The 18,247-nt window shown below is 40.5% G+C and overlaps 1 protein-coding gene across 4 annotated transcripts; it reads left to right on the forward strand.

Annotated features, from left to right (window-relative positions):
- The first annotated feature begins 3,606 nt into the window (after nucleotides 1-3,606).
- On the forward strand, nucleotides 3,607-16,159 carry SERPINB13 (serpin family B member 13). Of its 4 annotated transcripts, none has more exons than XM_057700152.1 (8): nucleotides 3,607-3,681; nucleotides 5,081-5,261; nucleotides 5,797-5,853; nucleotides 10,952-11,080; nucleotides 11,481-11,598; nucleotides 12,950-13,092; nucleotides 13,303-13,458; nucleotides 15,353-16,159. In XM_057700152.1, the coding sequence occupies exons 2-8, from the start codon at nucleotides 5,097-5,099 to the stop codon at nucleotides 15,764-15,766; spliced, it is 1,182 nt and encodes a 393-aa protein (XP_057556135.1). In that variant the 5' UTR covers nucleotides 3,607-3,681; nucleotides 5,081-5,096; the 3' UTR covers nucleotides 15,767-16,159. The 4 variants fall into 4 exon arrangements, with proteins under 4 accessions (XP_057556135.1, XP_057556136.1, XP_057556137.1 ...); XM_057700154.1 differs by lacking the exons at nucleotides 3,607-3,681; nucleotides 5,081-5,261 and adding exons at nucleotides 3,710-5,033; nucleotides 6,331-6,771; XM_057700153.1 differs by lacking the exon at nucleotides 5,081-5,261 and having other exon boundaries at nucleotides 3,613-3,681.
- Nucleotides 16,160-18,247: the final 2,088 nt, after the last annotated feature.

The raw sequence follows: 18,247 nt of genomic DNA on the forward strand, positions 1-18,247 counted from the left end.
ATTTAATTATTTTTATTAATAATATAATTTGTATTTAATATTTAATTTTAAAATTCTTATATTTTAATACACTGTTTGCCTTCCACATAATGATAACCATATGTGTATCAGAATGATGTTTGAGCTACAGATGGGTGAAATGCATGACAGTGGGGCTGATGGAAACCCACAAACCTTTTTTTTTTCATTTTATTTATTTATTTTTTGAGGTACACCAAGTTCAATCATCTGTATTTATACACATATCCCCGTATTCCCTCCCTCCCCACCCTCCCCGTCCCAATCCTCTAAGGCATCATCCATTCTTGAGTTGAACTCCCTTTGTTATACAGCAACTTCCCACTGGCTATCTATTTTACAGTTGGTAGTATATATATGTCTATGCTACTCTCTCACTTGGTCTCAGCTTCCCCTTCACCCCCCACCCCCCACAAACCTTGAGTTCTCCAGTCCATTCTCTACATCTGCGTCCTTGTTCTTGTCTTGTCACTGAGTTCATCAATGCCATTTTTAGATTCCGTATATATGAGTTAGCATACAATATTTGTCTTTCTCTTTCTGACTTACTTCACTCTGTATGACAGACTCTAGGTCTATCCACCTCATTACATATAGCTCCAGCTCATTCCTTTTTACAGCTGAGTAATATTCCATTGTATATATATGCCACATCTTCTTTATCCATTCATTTGTTGATGGGCATTTAGGTTGCTTCCATGTCCTGGCTATTGTAAATAATGCTGCAATAAACATTATGGTACATGTTTCTTTTTGGATTATTGTTTTCTCTGGGTATACGCCCAGAAGTGGGATTACTGGGTCATATGGTAGTTCTTTTTTTAGTTTTTTAAGGAACCTCCATACTGTTTTCCATAGTGGCTGTACCAACTTACATTCCCACCAACAGTGCAGGAGAGTTCCCTTTTCTCCACACCCTCTCCAACATTTGTTGTTTCCAGATTTTGTGATGATGGCCATTCTGATCGGTGTGAGGTGATACCTCATTGTGGTTTTGACTTGCATTTCTCTGATGATTAGCGATGTTGAGCATCTTTTCATGTGTTTGTTGGCCATCTGTATGTCTTCTTTGGAGAAATGTCTACTTAGGTCTTCTGCCCATTTGTGGATTGGGTTATTTGCTTTTTTGGTATGAACCTGCATGAGCTGCTTGTATATTTTGGAGGTTAATCCTTTGTCTGTTGTTTCGTTGCCAACTATTTTCTCCCATTCTGAGGGTTGCCTTCTTGTCTTGTTTATGGTTTCTTTCACTGTGCAAAAGCTTTTAAGTTTCATGAGGTCCCATTTGTTTATTTTTGATTTTATTTCCATGATTCTAGGAGGTGGGTCCAAAAGGATGTTGCTTTGATGGATGTCATAGAGTGTTCTGCCTATGTTTTCCTCTAGGAGTTTTATAGTGTCTGGCCTTACATTTAGGTCTTTAATCCATTTGGAGTTTATTTTTGTGTATGGTGTTAGGAAACACCTTTTGCTGATAGACATAGGTTCTGAATAAACCAACCCATGTCCAAGGTTAAATAAATGGGAAAAAAAACTATAGGGTTATGAAAAAATAGTGCCAAATAAGGAAGGGATACATCACGCTATGAGACTTCTGAAAATGATTTATGATTTAGACAACTTCTTGGCATGATCGGTAGGATTGAAGAAGGCATTATATTTATGGAATTGGAGCTGAAATCCTTGAGGGTAAACCATGATAAGATGTGAAATAATTGAATGAAATATAAGAAGATGACTAGGGAGTTAAAATGCAATAGAAGAATTTAAATAGATTTTAAGGAAGTCGAGAAGCAAAACTGATGCGCTGCAAAATTTAGTGATGAATAGAGTATATTTAGTGATGAATAGTGTATTTGGGGATCTTGTTTCTTGATCCCAAGTCCCCAGGTGAAGACTTTGTGTGCTGTGGTGGTCTTCAGGGGAAAGCCAGGTTTCCCTGTAAAAGTGGGCTGGTGGAAAAAATGCTTTAGGAAAAAGCAGAGAGCTTAGGGAAATAGCTGGGCAGTAGAACAGGGAGTCCAATGTCACAGAGAAAGAGATTAGGAGATATAAACTGATGGAGATATTAAAACATAGTGTTATCGCCAAACTCAAAAATTTCATGCCATTTTAAAAAACTAACCTTTTCATTTCATTGGCATCCAGGGTTAACTCGAAAATGAAGTGCTCAGTCTTTCCAAACCTTACTCAATTTGCATATTTTTCAGTGACAATTGAAAGCAAATTAATTAAATATTGTTTTGAGTTTGCTTAAAGAGCTGTAATCGAAATATCAAAAAAAGAGAGCAAATTGTGAATATAGAGATCGGTCATATGTCCTCAGCAGCTGCTTCACTAAGCTGCTTCTTTAGACAGACTGTCAGGTGAGAGGGAAGAGCTAAGATGATCTTCTAGGATTTGCTGCTTGGCAACGAAGACAAACCTTCACACCTTTTACCAAAGAGCATCATCTAATGACCTAGTAGAGCCAGTAGGTATATCTCAGGGTTGTCAGGAAAAACTGGAATTGGAGGTATAATTTCCTAATGAATTTTTTTTTTGTTTGTTTTAATAGTGTTGTTTTCCTGAAATCAGTGAGCTGGTTGGATGTTCATGAATTATTGGCACTTAGCCCAGTGTCTGGTACATAGTAAACTCTTAACAAATGTTCAGTAAATGAATTAAAATGAGAGATTTCATAATGAATGGACAGGATCCTTGAGAACAAGGGTGGGATGTGTGTGTGTGTGTGTGTGTGTGTGTGTGTGTGTGTGTGTGTGTGTTTAGCTGCCTTCCCCAATTTTTCTCACTACTTTTTCTCATTCTTTTCTAGAAAGATAGCTTTCTTACATTTTTTTTCTTTGGCAACCCCAAATAATGCAACTGCTAAGTTAACATTATTGTGGAGACTGGTTTTGTTAGGGCAGGGCTCTGTACCTCTGTGGTAAGGAAAGTATGCATTCATTCAGATCTTTGCCCAGATTATACACCAGTGGTTCCCGAACGTGGCTGCACATCGTAACCACCTGAGCTGATAAAACTTCTGACCCCTGGTTCCCATCCCAGCGATGCTGACTCAGTTGTCTACGGTGGGGCTTGGGTATAGATTTTTTTTTTAAGTTTCTCAGGAGATTTTAACGTGCATCCAAGGTGGAGAACCAGTGCTCTGAACAGCTCTTTTCAGAGACTCCCCAATATCATTAGGGAGGAAGACCCCCTCATCACTGTCTGTCCCCCAACTTGGGACATAATTCATTTCACTTGGCCATTCCAGGTTGAGCTCCTGCTTTTAGTCTTATTCTGCTGTCCGGTTAATTTCGATCTCTTTATGCTTGAGCCCCCAAAAGAATGTCTAAGGGGTTTTGGAGAAGTTAGAATTGAAACTCTATTCCTCTGTGTTTAAGGTATATACTATTCACAACACAATTGCTGACAACTTCAAGTGCATAACTTCACAGTAACGAATGAAAGAAATGGAAAATTCAGTCCTCAGTTTTGTCATAACCCTTGCATGCTAATTTTATTAGGGAAGTGACCATTGAGAAACCAAAGGTTGTTTCATGGGAAATGCAAACCATAATGACTAGGGAGAGGCAGAGACAGCTATAAAGACCTCAACCCCTCACTTTACACATGCTTCCTGGTTCCTTGCTCTGTCACCTCTGTCGTTCCAGAAACCAGGTAAGTTCTCCCTCTGTACCAACTTAAGATTTTTGTGTTTTGAGAATCCTGATGTTTGTTGATTTGAAAGAAGTACTTTTATTGCGCTTAACTTGCCTTGGGGAGGTTTTATTTAATTCAGTGCCTACTGGCAGTGACAATGTATCTTCATCTTGTTTGACAGTAAGTGAATTCATTTTATTTTTGAGTGAACCTGCAAGAAATCTCTGGAAGGAAACGTGGGGTTGAAATGGAAGTTTTAATAGCAGATGTAAGATGCTTTAGCAGGGACGGGCCTTTGATAGTAAAAACCCCTCAGAGTACATAGATTTTCAAAAAATTTTATTTGACATTTATTTCACTTTTGTGCTAGGATTTTTTTTTTCTTCTTTCAATCTTTATTGGAGTATCATAGCTTTACACTGTTGTGCCAGTTTCCGCTGAACAACAAAGTGAATCAGCTGTGTTTATACATATATCCCCATATCCCCTCCCTCTTGAGCCTCCCTCCCACCCTCCCTATCCCACCCCTCTAGGTCATCACCAATTATCGAGTTGATCTCCCTGTGTTATGCAGTTGCTTAGGATTTTTCTTAAAACCTTTATTAACTAGTTGTAACCTAGCTGGTGATAAAGAAAATATAAAACATGTTCTATTTATTTTTGGTAAAAATTGTTCTTTAAAAATTAATTTTTTTGTGAGATAAAAATGTAACATGAACTCATGGTACAAGCTTGAAATAATATAGAAAACTGTTAAAAAGAAAACCCTTTCACCCCACTCAACAATCTCTGGCCAGTGATATGTCATTGCCCTTTAAGGAAAATTCAGCCCAGGGTCAAGTTTTCATGCAGTTAGGGCTTGGGGTTTAAGAGAATTCATTCATCCCATCACTCCCTGCAGTGGATTTGAATCAAATGAGAAATACAAAGTATCAGAGAAGGATGAGGCCATGGGCTTTGCTCTTGCTGAGGCTGGATCTGAGAGCACTGCTCGGACCTGAAGCCAATGGGGGTTCGCAGCCGGCCCCCTGCCTGGTCCTGGGCCGGCAGCTGGGACTCGCCCGACATCGGAGGGGAAGGCCTGGGCCTGCCCGGGGAGCTTCGCCCGGGGAGGAGGTGGCAGGCAGGTGACTGCTGATGCGGGCAGGTTCTGACAGAGAAGGAGAGAGAATAAAACCATTTGAGGCATTAACTCTGCTTCCCGCGGACATGAGAACTGAGAAGCATGAATGATTTAGTGCACTGTCAAGAGCAAGGGTGAGAAGCTGACAGCAGTGACCTTTCACTGCGAGGGTGAAAATCGCTAAGTCCAGATCCATGCAGGAAGAGGAAGAGAAGCAGGAAGGGTTCCCCTGACAGGAAGCAACCAGGTAAGCGGGAAGGGCTGGCTCGGTTCTGACTGTTGCTGCTGTTCCAGACCTTGCTGGATTGTCATGGACTCGCTGGGCCCAGCATACACGCGGTTCGGGCTTGCTCTTTTCAAAGAGCTGAGTAAAACAAACGATGGCAACGTCCTCTTTTCCCCTGAGAGCGTCTCAACTGCCATCGGGATGCTCCCCCTGGGGGCCCAAGGAGCCACCTCCGCCCAGTTACAGAAGGTAGGGGTGGGTTTCCATTGCTTTCCAGGCACAGATGTGTCTCTCGGGGCAGCCCTTGAGCGGTACCTGGAACATGTCCTCCCCTTGACCTGTGGGCCAGGAAACAGATGCTTCAGAGAGCATCTGAAGACCTGGGGCAATTTCAGGTCTATCAGGGAGGTCCTTTTCCCTCTTCAAATACTGTCATGCCTTCTGCTCCCCGATGCTTGAAATTCTTTTGGGTGAGTGTCCTTGCCCAAAGCCATTAACCTTATAATGAAAGATAGAGCGAGAAGAACAAAACCTACTGGGGGAAATTACAGAATCCCCACTAGGGTATCAGTGACACATCACGGACGAATGAATGAAGCGATACACCAACATAGGTCAGATCAGTGGGCAACCCAGACCTTTTCATGATCTTGCAAGGATAGGAATGTTACCTGTGAACCATGAAGTTTCTTGAACAAACATCCATTTTACCCTCTCTGAACCTGTGTGAGCTTTTCTCTGCTCCAGCCACTGGCATAGTACTCACATTTTCTGTTTTTTCCAGGTGCTTTTCTCTGAAAAAGACACAGAAAGCTCAAGAATCAAAGCTGAAGAGAAAGAGGTGGGGAGACATGTCTTACAAACGTGTGGTTGGTTGCTTTGTAGATGTGAGTTCCTTGGGGAAACGTGCAGAAGAGGTGATATCTATTGTTAAGCCAGAGTAATCAGAGCAGCCAGATAATGTGACTTATAATGTACGATTATACAATAATAAACCCTAGAGTGAAAAGGAGACCTCAACTTCAATGCACACTGACCACTAGGATATTTACTGATAAAGGCCAATAGACTAAAAAGTCCCTATAGCAGCGTGAATGGATTTTGGAGTTAGATTAGAGTTCATATTCCTTACTTAACAGCTGTACAAGTTTGGGCAAGTTGTTCATTTTCCCTATGCCTCTGGAAAGTATCCAGTAGAGCACAGAACATATTGGTGACTCACGCAGTGGGGGTGGTGGTAGTAGTGGGTGGTATTATTACTGCATTCCTTTTTTTATTGTAAGCCTCCTCTCCCACCCTGCTGATGTTTTGTTTACAGAAAAATATTAGCGCAGGACCAGTGACATCCTGGGGTCTCTTCCAATGCTTGGCTGGTAGTATTCCTCACTCAAAGGACAGTCTGGGGGACTTCCCTGGTGGCACAGTGGTTAAGAATCCGCCTGCCAATGAAGGGGACACGGGTTTGAGCCCTGGGCTGGGAAGATCCCACATGCTGCGGAGCAACTAAGCCCATGTGCCTCAACTACTGAGCCTGTGCTCTAGAGCCCGTGCTCTGCAACAAGAGAAGCCACCGCAATGAGAAGCCTGTGCACCACAACGAAGAGTAGCCCCCGCTCACCACAACTAGAGAAAGCCCGCACGCAGCAACGAAAACCCAACGCAGCCAAAATAATAATAACAAAGTTCCAAAAAAAAAAAGGACAGTCTTCACAAACGTGGTAAAGAGATGAAGCCTGTAGGTCAGGGTTTGCATCTGCATGTGAGTAGAGCTCCTGGGAAGGGCATGTCTGCCATGACAGATATCACAGCCCTCCCCAAACCCTCATAAAATCGTAGCTCAAGTCACCCAGCAGTGTGAGCCATTCATTTCACAATACCACAAGGCCAGGTTGTCTGTGTGACTCGGTTGTATATATGATGAGTCGGGCTCCCTTCCAGTGTATGCACGACAGAATCGGGACTGCGCAGCTGTCCAGTCAATCAATCAATCTCACAGCTGTTTTCAGAGCACTTCTTCTCCCAAGCATGGTAGCCCATGCAGAGTCTTTGTGCAAATTAGCAAAAGGCACACCCCTCAGACAGATGTTCCACCCCTGGGTGAAAACCTTTTAATCTTTCACCTTTGAGTGTGATGTGATCTGTGGGCTTTTCATACGTGGTTTTTCTTCTGCTGAGGTTGATTCCCTCTATTCCTAGTTTGTTGAGTATTTTTTATGATGAAAAGGTGTTGAATTCTGTCAAATGTTTCTTCTATATCCACTGAGATGATCATGTCGGTGTTGTCTTTTATTCTGTTGGTGTGCTGTATTATATTGACTGAGTTTCATATGTTGAAACACCCTGGCATACCAGATGAAAAACCTTACACGGTTATGGTGTATAACCCTTGTAACATGCTGCTGAATTTGGTCTGGTAGCATTTTGTTGAACATTTTTGAAAAAAACATCCATTAGTGACGCTTGTCTGTAGTTTTCTTATTCCTTCATCTGGTTTTGGCATCAGGGCAATGCTGGCCGCATAGAAGGAGTTTGAGAATATTCCCTCCTCTTCAAGCCTTTGGAAGACTTTGAGGGAGATTGGTATTGTCTTCTTTCAATGTGTGGTAGAATTCTGTAATGAAGTTATCTGGTCCTGGGCTTTTCTTTATTGGAGGCTTTTGATTACTGATTTGGTGTTCTTACTATTATGTCTGTTCAGATTTTTAATTTCTTCATCATTCAGTTTTTGTAGGTTCTGTGTTTCTGGAGATGTATCCCTTTTTTTCTGTTATCCATTTTTTGAGCATATACTTGTTCATAGTAGTCTCTTATGTAATCCTTCTTATTTCCATGACATTTGTTGTGATGTTTCCTCTTTCATTTCTAATTTTGGTCATTGGAGTCTTATATATTTTTTTCTTAGTCTAATTAGTTTGGCTACTTTTTTTGATCTTCTTAAAAAAAACCCCTTGCTTTTGTTATTTTTTTTCTGTTGATTGTCTACTCTTTATTTTGCTTATTTCTGCTCTAATCTTTATTATTTCCTTCTTTCTACTAACTTTTGGTTTAGTTAGTTTTTGTCCTAGCATCTTGAGATGTAAAGTTATGTTGTTGATTTAGCTTGTTGCTTTGATTGGGCCCTGTTTCTCTGTTTCTTTGGCATTTGGAAAATCAACCGTCTCTTCAAGTCTTTGTGGTTTGGTTTGATACCAAGAGAATTTTTCCCAATCAGCCTGGCTGGAGAGTTTGGAGACCTGTTCAGCTTTTCCTGGGGGTGCATCCTTTCTGGGCTTGTACAGTAACCGCCTCATTGAAAAGGTTTGCCGGTTTCTACTCAGGCGCTCCACCTGGTGTCTCTTTTTGGTACTGCAGACTCTAGTGTATGTTGATCGCCTTTGCTCTCAGTGGCCAACTCGGTGCCTGTTCCTGTTGGTATTTAGATTCAGGCAAGACAGAGACTAGTCCCTTACGCAGCTTCTGGAAAAGTCGGAATGCTGGACACACATTCCACTCTCTTGTTTCTCTCCCCAGGGAGAACTTGGGCGTTGGGAGTTTTCTTCTCTGTTGAGGGGTGGGGTTGGGTGGTGGTAGAACTGGTGAGTGAATGTCATGAATTTTCCTACTGGCCTTTGATGCAGTTGGTTTCATGCACATCTGGGGTACAAGAATCTCTTAACTGGTTTCTGAATTTCTTACCAAGGCATTTGGTCCTTACATTGTTGTTAAATCAGTGTCTCCAGTGAGGGAAGAAAGGTATGAAGCTTTTCATTCTGCCATCTTGCTGACATCAGTCTTGGGAAGTTTCTTGAGTAAAGATTTACACAAGGTGGATGCTGTCAGGTTGTTTTTGCCTTTGTTCTTGAATAAATCTTTAACTGTATGTTGAATTTTAGATTGGTATTCTCCCTCAACTCTTTGAAGATACCACTCAACTCTCTATTTCTAATGTTGCTGGTAAGAAGTTTGATTGGCATTCCTTGGTAGATGATCTATTTCTGGCTGCACTTAAGCTTTGTCGTTTGTTTTGGTTGCTCCTGTATTTTACCGCCATGTATCTAGGTGTGGAATTCTTTTATTTAGCAAGATTGATTTACTGCGATTTCTGAATAGGAAAATCCAAACTTTTTATCAATTCCAGAAAGTTCTCAGCCAGTTAATTTTTTGAGTAATGCATTTTCTCCATTCCCCTCTTTCTTGCCTTTTGGAAGGTTGCTAGAATTCTTATTCTGTCTTTCAGATTTCTTATCTGTCATGCATATTTTTTTAAATCACATTTTTTACTTTGCACTGCTTTCTGAGAAAATTAGTAGATCTATCAAGTTCACTAATTTAGCAGTGCCTCATTGGCTGTTTAACCCATCTATTGAGATTTTAATTTCAACGCTTTTTGAATATTCATATATAGAAATTCTAGCTGATTATGAAATCAACCTGACAATTGTTGACAGTCTCTTGTTCCTTAACCATAATATATTTTTTCAATATCTATTTCGGTTAACATTCTCAAAATACTGCTTTTTAAATGTGATATCTGATGACGCCAACATCTAAAGTCCTTGAGAGTCTAATATGGCTGTTCACTATTTTTAAATTCTGATTCTTGACATGGGATTTATTTTCTTGTGATTTGTAATTTTGGAATATGAGCTGATATTTAGGGGATAATCTACTGGAGTCCAGTGAAAGCTAGGATGTTGTTATTTTTCTAATAAAGAATTTTTTCTTCTGGAATAAGATCCTGGGATGTTATCAACCCAGGGCTGCTTTAAGTTAATTCATTAGTTTGGGATTTCCCAGGCCACAGTGGTGGTATAAATTCAAACTCCAAACCTACTTGACAATAGGCCTTTCCTTCCTTTCCCCATTTTCAAATCAACACAGTCATACCTGGCCCACTGGAGAAATACTCCCACTACCTCTTTCTCTTTATATCAATCTCTTATTTGCCCAAGGCTTCAGTATCTTCATCTGCTCACATCATATCCCAGTCAACCCGAGCAGCCATGGAAAGCTCACTAGCTGTTTAAAGGCTCAGAGCAGCAAGGAAGGAGTGAAAGGTCAAATGCAGCCTCAGATATTTTATTAGAGCAACACACTTTTACATTTTCAATTTGAATATCTTCAAATCTTCATTAATTATTCACAAAATTAACTAACTGTCTTTTATGTGCCAGCCATTATTCCAGGCACTGGGTTACCAGTAGCGAAATAAAGAGATACCACCGATGAACAAATGAAAAACTCATGAGCTTCATATTCTAGAGAAAGAAGGCCTTTCTGTTCTCAGTGCCTTCAGCAATAAGCTTTTCAGTTCAAAATGAAAACGCCTCCCCCATGCACCCAGGGTGAACGGGAGAGTCCTGGGTGAGCTTGCCCTGCATGCAGTGCTCACTCCTCACTCCTCAGCTCTCAATTGGAAAACTGATGGAGTCTACAAAAAATGTCCAGAAAAGTGTTTTTTTTTTTTTCCCCAGAGATGGGCATAAACCTCACTCCAGCCCAATGTATAGCTCTGACAAATCGCTCTTTATACCATCAGGAGTCACTTTTCTTATTCAGCCTGCAACAGAAATTGCCAAATGTTAGAGCAGACAAGAATCACATGAGGAATTATCTACTTTCCTCAGGTCTTGGAGTCCTGCAGGAAAGCTAAAGCCTAGCGTATGAAACACGTAGTGGGCAACTACATTTGAGATAAAAAATGCCACCTGAGCCAGAAAAGCAGGATTTGTGGTGTTGGACCAGAAGGGCACTTCTTTGTGGAGCTGAAATTGTTTGTGATTTCTATCATCACATGATTTGTGTAGAAGTCACTGGACATCCAGAGTCTACACCAAAATCATGGGCCACCCTCAAGGCTGCCAAAATGAAGAAAGACCCAGCAACCATGTCCTCTTGGGGGTGAATCTAGGCTTGTTTTTCTCAAGATAACCGACTGAGTTTTTATTTTGATTTTGAAGCTTGAGAAGACAGAAGAGATACAGAACCAGTTCCAAAGGTTTTTGGATGAGATAAGCAAACCCACTGATGAATATGAACTGAAAATAGCCAACAGGCTATTTGGAGAAAAGACCTACCTCTTCCTTCAGGTAAGTTTTGCTGCATCTACCACATCTGTGCGTGATATTCACCAGCGGCCAAATGGCTCTGTTAAGACTGCGGTCCTGGAGGCAGGCTGCCTAATTTGACTACTTGGCTCAGCCCACATTGCTGGGTGTGTCCACCCGCCCCACTCCCCTGTCCTTTAGACACCCAGGCCTTTGGGGAGCTTCTTTTTCATCTGGCAGTCTAAATCTGATTTTTGCCTGAACCCCATTGCACCTGCATAAAAATGTGCATGGAAGTGCTCAAAGTGATTCACCCAGGTCCTATAAATCTCTGCTTACAACGTTAGTCATCTTGAGGTACAGACAAATTTATTTAGGGATGTTGGCAATGGATAAATTGAATTTTAAAGCTATTTCTATTCCTTCCCTATGTCTCCTAAAGAAATACTTAGATTATGTTGAAAAACATTACCATGCTTCTATGGAGCCTGTTGATTTTGTAAATGCAGCAGATGAAAGTCGAAAGAAGATTAATTCCTGGGTTGAAAGCCAAACAAATGGTAGAGTATGGATGAACTGCTTGTCATAAAAACACTTCTTGAGTACCCGCTGTGAGTGTAGCCCCGTGCTTGCCACTCTATGGGATGCCAGGGTGCACAAACTTTGGGAGGGGACTTGAGATGGGGTTTTCAGGTTGGGAGGTGTGGCTGAGGGTGAGGAATGGGAGAAGGCACTGCAGATAGTGCAGTGGTCTCAGCAAATTTGGAGAGAGCCGAGGGAATCAGGCAGGGAACCACAGGAAGCCAACTTCATGGAAACACTTAGTGGAGAATTATTTGCACATAGCTGTGGATCACAGTATCCTTGGGGCTCCTGAAACTGGGCTCATGTCTGTCTTGGATTCACATCTTTTCTTTTATGTGAGAGCCTTTCTTTCTGAGTCTGGGTCCATAGTAAAAATGTCATAGAGGGTTTCCTTTCTCTTTGTGAAGTGAGAAACATTCAGCTTTCCCTTCAGGACCTGGCTTTGCTACCTGCAGCTGGGCCTCCTCTCCCCCTGAGCATCGCATAGGCTCATCCACAGCAGAGAACTTGACAAAGCCCCCACTTCATCCTCCCCATCCCCATCCCCTAGTATAAGCCAAGCACACAAGAAATACCAGAGAGGAATGTTAACACTTTGGAGAGCAATGCTGATACTTTATTGTTAGTGTGTCAGGATACATTTTTTATTCCAGTTATCAGGGAGACATCTGTTATTTCAGAATGTAGTTTTTCTTCATACTTAGTCCAAAGGAAATAAAAATTTAAAAAGCGGGATAAAAAATGATCTATCAAAGGGTTGGCTGAAGGCAGTATTCTTCAGAACTTAGTGTGGGATGGCCGAACCCAGCTCCTTTGCAATAAAATAAGAGATCTCTAAAATTCGGGTGGTAGCTATATTGAATGGGTAAAAATAATAATAGCTAACAGTACTTATTATGAGCCAGATAATGTTCTAAGTGCATTCACACATATAAAATCATTTACCCCTTTCAACGACTCTATGAGGCAGGTTGTATTCCTGCTTTACAGGTGTGGGAACTGAGGCAGAGCTCTAGAGCTTAAATAACTTACCCAAGATTCCTCAGCTGATAAGAGGCAAAGCTGAATGCTAACAGAGGGCAATCTGATTCCAGAGCCTGAACTCTCAACCATCACACCTCAATTTATCCCATCGGATAAATTGGCGATGGGCAAAGTGAGAACCTCCCTATGATTCTGCCAGCGAACACTTTGTCGGCAAGGCCTTCAGGTGCTGACCTGGCTGAGTTTTTAATGATCGGTCAAGGCCATCTTCATTGTATCTGCCGTATGTAGCACTTGTAATTTTGAAGATGGACCAATGTTGTTGTTGTTTTTCATTTGCAGAGAAAATCAAGGACCTGCTTCCAGATGGCTCTTTGAGCAGCTCCACCAAGCTGGTGGTGGTAAACGTAGTTTATTTTAAAGGGCAATGGGACAGCGAGTTTAAGAAAGAAAATACCAAGGAGGAGGAATTTTGGTTGAATAAGGTATGGTCCTTAATTAATTTATGTGCTATGCTTACACATAGAATGCAGAATCTGAAGTCATATTTGAGCAAACGTACATGGTGGACAGCAAATGCTGATTCTGCGGCTCTGATCTTTGGCATGATTTTAGGTTGAGTGCGTTATTTTGGTGAGCCCACCTGGTGGTCTTCTACCTCTTTTGACACTGCGTGCTCTGTTGATTTGTTGCAGAGCACAAGCAAATCTGTGCAGATGATGAGACAGCGCCAATCCTTTAGCTTCTTGATCCTGGAGGACTTGCAAGCCAAAATTCTGGGACTTCCGTATAAAAACAATGACCTAACCATGTTTGTGTTGCTGCCCAATGACATAGATGGTCTGGAGAAGGTAATACCTTGCATCTCCCCAGTCCTGCTCTCAGTTGGAGGCTCTGCGTCCCAAAGCTTGTTTCTGGGTGAGCCTGGAAGTAGGGCTTCTAATCTGGAGCTGGTGAAACAGAAAGTATTTCTCCCTCTGTGCAGCAGCTTCAGATGGATCTGTAAAGAGGAGCATTAAACGGTATCAGGTTTATCAAGAACAACCAATACTGAAATATCTGGAGATGAGATAACATGAACATTTAGGGTCATACGGGAGTTCTGCAGATCGCCCACCATTCTGAGAAATAGTTCATCTCTGTGGACCCTCTTTTCCAGGAAAAAATCACAAGTGCACATATACAGCAATTTTCGCATTCTATTCAGTAGGCTGTTGGAACGTCTGAATTTCTTTTTTAGACCTTTAATTTTTTTTAAAAGACATATTTTAGGGCAGTTTCAGGTTTACAGCATAATTGAGAGGAAGGTACAGAGATTTCCCGTACACCTTGTGCCCCCACATATGCATAGCCTTCCCAGTAAGCAACATCACTCACCAGAATGGTACTCTATTTATTTATTTATTTTTTTACCAGAAATAAACCTACGTCGATTCGTAATAATCATGAAAAGTCTGTAGGACCCTTGATTTAGTCCCACCCACTTTGCAGTTAAAAAATTGGTGTGGCTAGTATCCTGTATTTTGAAAACAGGAAGGCTTTATTTCAAATCCCTATTCCTCTATTTAGTAGCTTTCTGCTCTTTGACGCTTCTTAACTTCTTTGAGCCTCAGTGTTTTCTCATTTATAAAATGGGCTCCATAGTTCTTAATGGGTAGTGTTGTTGTAATGATTAGGATATATGTACACACACACATATACATCCTGGACCTACTCTAAGATATCTCCTAGAATGAATCTAGGACATGAAAAAATCTCCTAGAATGGGTCCAGCTCCTGGAAAGCACTCGATAAATGGTAGATGCTGTACTATTTAACACTAGATGCTATTCTGTTTCTGTGGAATGTCTTTAGTAGCATTATATGTTGGAAAATATTTTGGGATGGCAAAATGGCAGTTTGTATGCAAGCTTTATTAGACTGACGTGCTACATACTGCACTGACGAGGCACCCATATACGAGCTTTAAGAGCATCCGTAATCTGATTCAAAAACCCCAGTATAGGAAATAATTCAAGAGAAAAAAATTGTCTTTCCAAGTCAAATCAGTAATATCTGCATGAAGTACACTAGGCTACCTGGCTTTAAATTTATAATAATTATAATAATTTTATTATTAATAGATACTATATCCACAGTATCCATCAGTATCTAGAATGGTATTTGGTATGTATTTAGATGATTGTAAAATGAATGAAAGGATGAATGTTGGGTAGGATTTATCAACTTGATGGAAAGGTCTATCAGCTTGAAGATATTTAGGAGAGATATGCAGTGGTGTGAAAAAGTTTACATTAAAACAAGCAAAATGGATATTCAGTGTGATTGCAACTGCATAAATATGTATTATATTATGTATTAATATAATAGAAATATTTATCATAATATTATAACTATCATGTATAATTTATATGACAGTATATAAAGCATATATAGCACATATGTCAACAAAGATTAGAGGGGAATAGTAAAAAGTGAAATAATATATATTAGGTTGATAGAATGAGAAATGACTTATTTCTCACCTTTAAAAATGCATTTAATGCTATGGAGTTTTCATACATACACAGATAATTTAGATAGAGAAATATAAGAGAAGTGCCTGGTATATAAAGACAGCAGTTGAGTGAAATGAAATTTCTACTTTCATTTGTTACTAAAACTAATGATATACGTTAGTGTTACACTGTTTCAAATTTTTATTGGTAATCTTGCCATTTTTCCCCTCCCTTTTTTTCTCAATAGATTATAGATAAAATAACTCCTGAGAAATTAATAGAATGGACTAGCCCTGGGCATATGGAAGAAAGACATGTGAGCTTGCACTTGCCCCGGTTTGAAGTGGAGGGAAGTTATGACCCGGAGGTCCTCCTGGCGGCCATGGGGATGGGGGGTGGCTTCAGCGAGTGGAGAGGTGACTACGTTTCCGATTCTGGACTGTCCTCACGCTCTGGGGTGCCTGCCCACAAGTTCCTGCACAGGTCCCTCCTGGTGGTAACCGAGGAAGGTTCGGAGGCTGAAGCTGCCACCGGTTTGGGCTTAGTTGTTACATCAGCACCAGATTATGAAAATTTTCACTGCAATCACCCTTTCCTGTTCTTCATCAGGCACAATGAGTCCAACAGCGTCCTCTTCTTTGGCCGATTTTCTTCTCCTTAGGACAGTCAGTGCCCTGGCAGAAAACCATCAGCACCGCCACTGTTGGAGTATTAATAGGTTTATGGAACTAGACTATTCTTTAAAAAGTTGTTTTACTTGAGTTGCAATCTTAGCATCAAAATCAATGATTAATGACTATAATAATGTGTATTTATAATTTTCCTTGCAACTGAAATGTTCTTTTGTTTGTGACATGCACATAGTAAGTCAAATCAAGGCTCCTTAATAATCTTCCATTGATTTCTTCTGAAATTAAATGAATGTCTTATAGTTTTGTGTACTAATGGAGTCTCTTCAATAAAAACTATGGACTAGTGATTTTGAGACTCCCACAGGTTCTAATATTTTGGTAGATTATAATACAGGAGTAAAATAAAACAAAAACTTACTCAATTCGTGTGTTGCTTTTTTATTTCTCAGCAGATAGTGTGGCAAACTGAACATAGGAAAGAGAAATACAATAGTAAAACATAATTTAAAACTCAAAAGCCGAGACTTCCCTGGTGGGTCAGTGGTTAAGAATCCACCTGCCAAAGCAGGGGACATGGGTTTGAGCCCTGGTCCAGGAAGATCCCACATGCCATGGAGCAACTAAGCCCATGAGCCACAACTGCTGAGCCCATGTGCCACAACTACTGAAGCCCATGCACCTAGAGCCCATGCTCCGCAACAAGAGAAGCCACCACACTGAGAAGCCTGCGCACCACAACAAAGAGTAGCCCCCACTCGTGGCAACTAGAGAAAGCCCGCAAGCAGCAACAAAAACACAACACGGCTTTAAAATAAATAAATAAATAAATAAATAAATATATTTATATATAAAAAAAGCCTCAAAAGCCAAAACAAAATAAAACAATATACCTGGCAGAGACGATTCCCATGTTTTCATCCTCTGTTCTAATAGTAGATTACCCATCGTCATTTTCATGAGCATTTCGATATTGTGAAATAAAAATGATCATAAAATAAAATGCACTCACTTTAAGCCTAGAACTTGATGAGTTTTGATAACTGTGTCCACTCATGAAAACACCATCACACCCAGGATACAGAACATTTGCATCATCCTCCAAGGTTCCCTTGTTCTGCTTCCCAGTCACTTACTCCCATACAGCTCCTGCCCAGGCAACTGCTGATCTGCCTCCAGCCACTGCAGGGCAGGTTTGTCATTTCTAGAGTTTCATTCAAATGGATTCATGTAGTATGTCCTTCTTTGTGTTTAGCTTCTTTTGCTCAGCACTGTGTTTTTGAGACTCGTTGAAGTAGTTGGGATATCAGTAGTTGGTTACCTTCTATTGACAAACAGTATTCCATCATCCAGATAAACCTCACTTTGTTTATCCATTTCCCCACGGATGGGCATTTTTGTTCCTTCCAGTGTTTGGCAACTATGCATAATGCTATCGTGCACATTTGTGTGCGTTAAGTCTTTGTGTGAACATGTGCTTTCATTTCACCTGGGAGTGAAATGGCTGGGTCATACGGTAAGTACATGTTGAGATGTATAAGAAACTGCTAAGATGTTCTCCAAAGTGGCTGCATCATTTTCTGCTCCTACAAGCAACGTATGAACATTCCAGTTGCTCTGCATACTCACCAGTAGGTGGTGTGGCCAGTCATCTTCATGACAGCCGTTTTAGCGGGTGTGACGGTGGTATCTCATTGTGGTTTTAATTTATGCATTTCCCTTATGACGAATGATGTTGAGCACCTTTTCATGTGCATATTGACTGTATGTATACTTCTTTTGTGAAGTGTCTATTCAAATCTTTTGCCCATTTTTATTTGATTGTTTATTTCCTTATTATTGAGGTATAATTGCTTTTCATATGTTCTGAATAAAAGTTCTCTGTCAGATATATGGATTACATTTTCTTGATGGTGTATTGAAAAGCAGTTTTAAATTTTAATGGGGTCCAGTTCATTAATTTTTTCTTTTATTTATTTTTTTTAATTTAAGAAATCTTTGCCTATCTTAAAGGCACATTCAATTGTTCCAGCATCACGTGTTGTACAGACTATCTATATTCCTAATGAATTAATTGCCTTGGAAACTTTGTGACTTGTATATGTGTTGGATCTGTTTCTAGATTCCTTCTTCTGCCACCAATCTATGTTTCTGTCATGTGTCATTACAGCTTCATCCCTGATAATAGCCCTTGTCCTGAAGTTTGATGTGTCTAATAAATATATAACCACTTAGACTTTCGTATGGCTAGTATTGGCATGCTGTGTCTTTTCCCGTCCTTTCAGTTAACCTATTTGTGTCCTTATATTTAAAGTGAGGTTTTTTTTTTTTTTCTAAAGTGGACATCATAGACTGGGATGTTGCGGTCATCCCATGGAGGTAAAATGGACTCCCCACCAAAAAAAAAAAAAATTTGGTTGGACATTGAGATTAATGATTTCACACCTGCACCCAGAAGGTATGAAGAGATTTATTACCCATGTAATGAGGCTTTCTGGGGAGCACATGGCAGG

Source organism: Hippopotamus amphibius, chromosome 11, assembly GCF_030028045.1.
Source record: "Hippopotamus amphibius kiboko isolate mHipAmp2 chromosome 11, mHipAmp2.hap2, whole genome shotgun sequence".
NCBI lineage: Eukaryota > Metazoa > Chordata > Mammalia > Artiodactyla > Hippopotamidae > Hippopotamus > Hippopotamus amphibius.

What these genes read in the sequence shown, in the direction of transcription:
- SERPINB13 (XM_057700152.1), top strand. Translation starts at nt 5,097, where the DNA reads ATGGACTCGCTGGGCCCAGCATACACGCGGTTCGGGCTTGCTCTTTTC. An exon ending in AGACCTACCTCTTCCTTCAG is followed by an intron (nt 11,081 to 11,480) that starts GTAAGTTTTGCT and finishes TGTCTCCTAAAG; the next exon opens with AAATACTTAGATTATGTTGA. An exon ending in AGGAATTTTGGTTGAATAAG is followed by an intron (nt 13,093 to 13,302) that starts GTATGGTCCTTA and finishes GATTTGTTGCAG; the next exon opens with AGCACAAGCAAATCTGTGCA.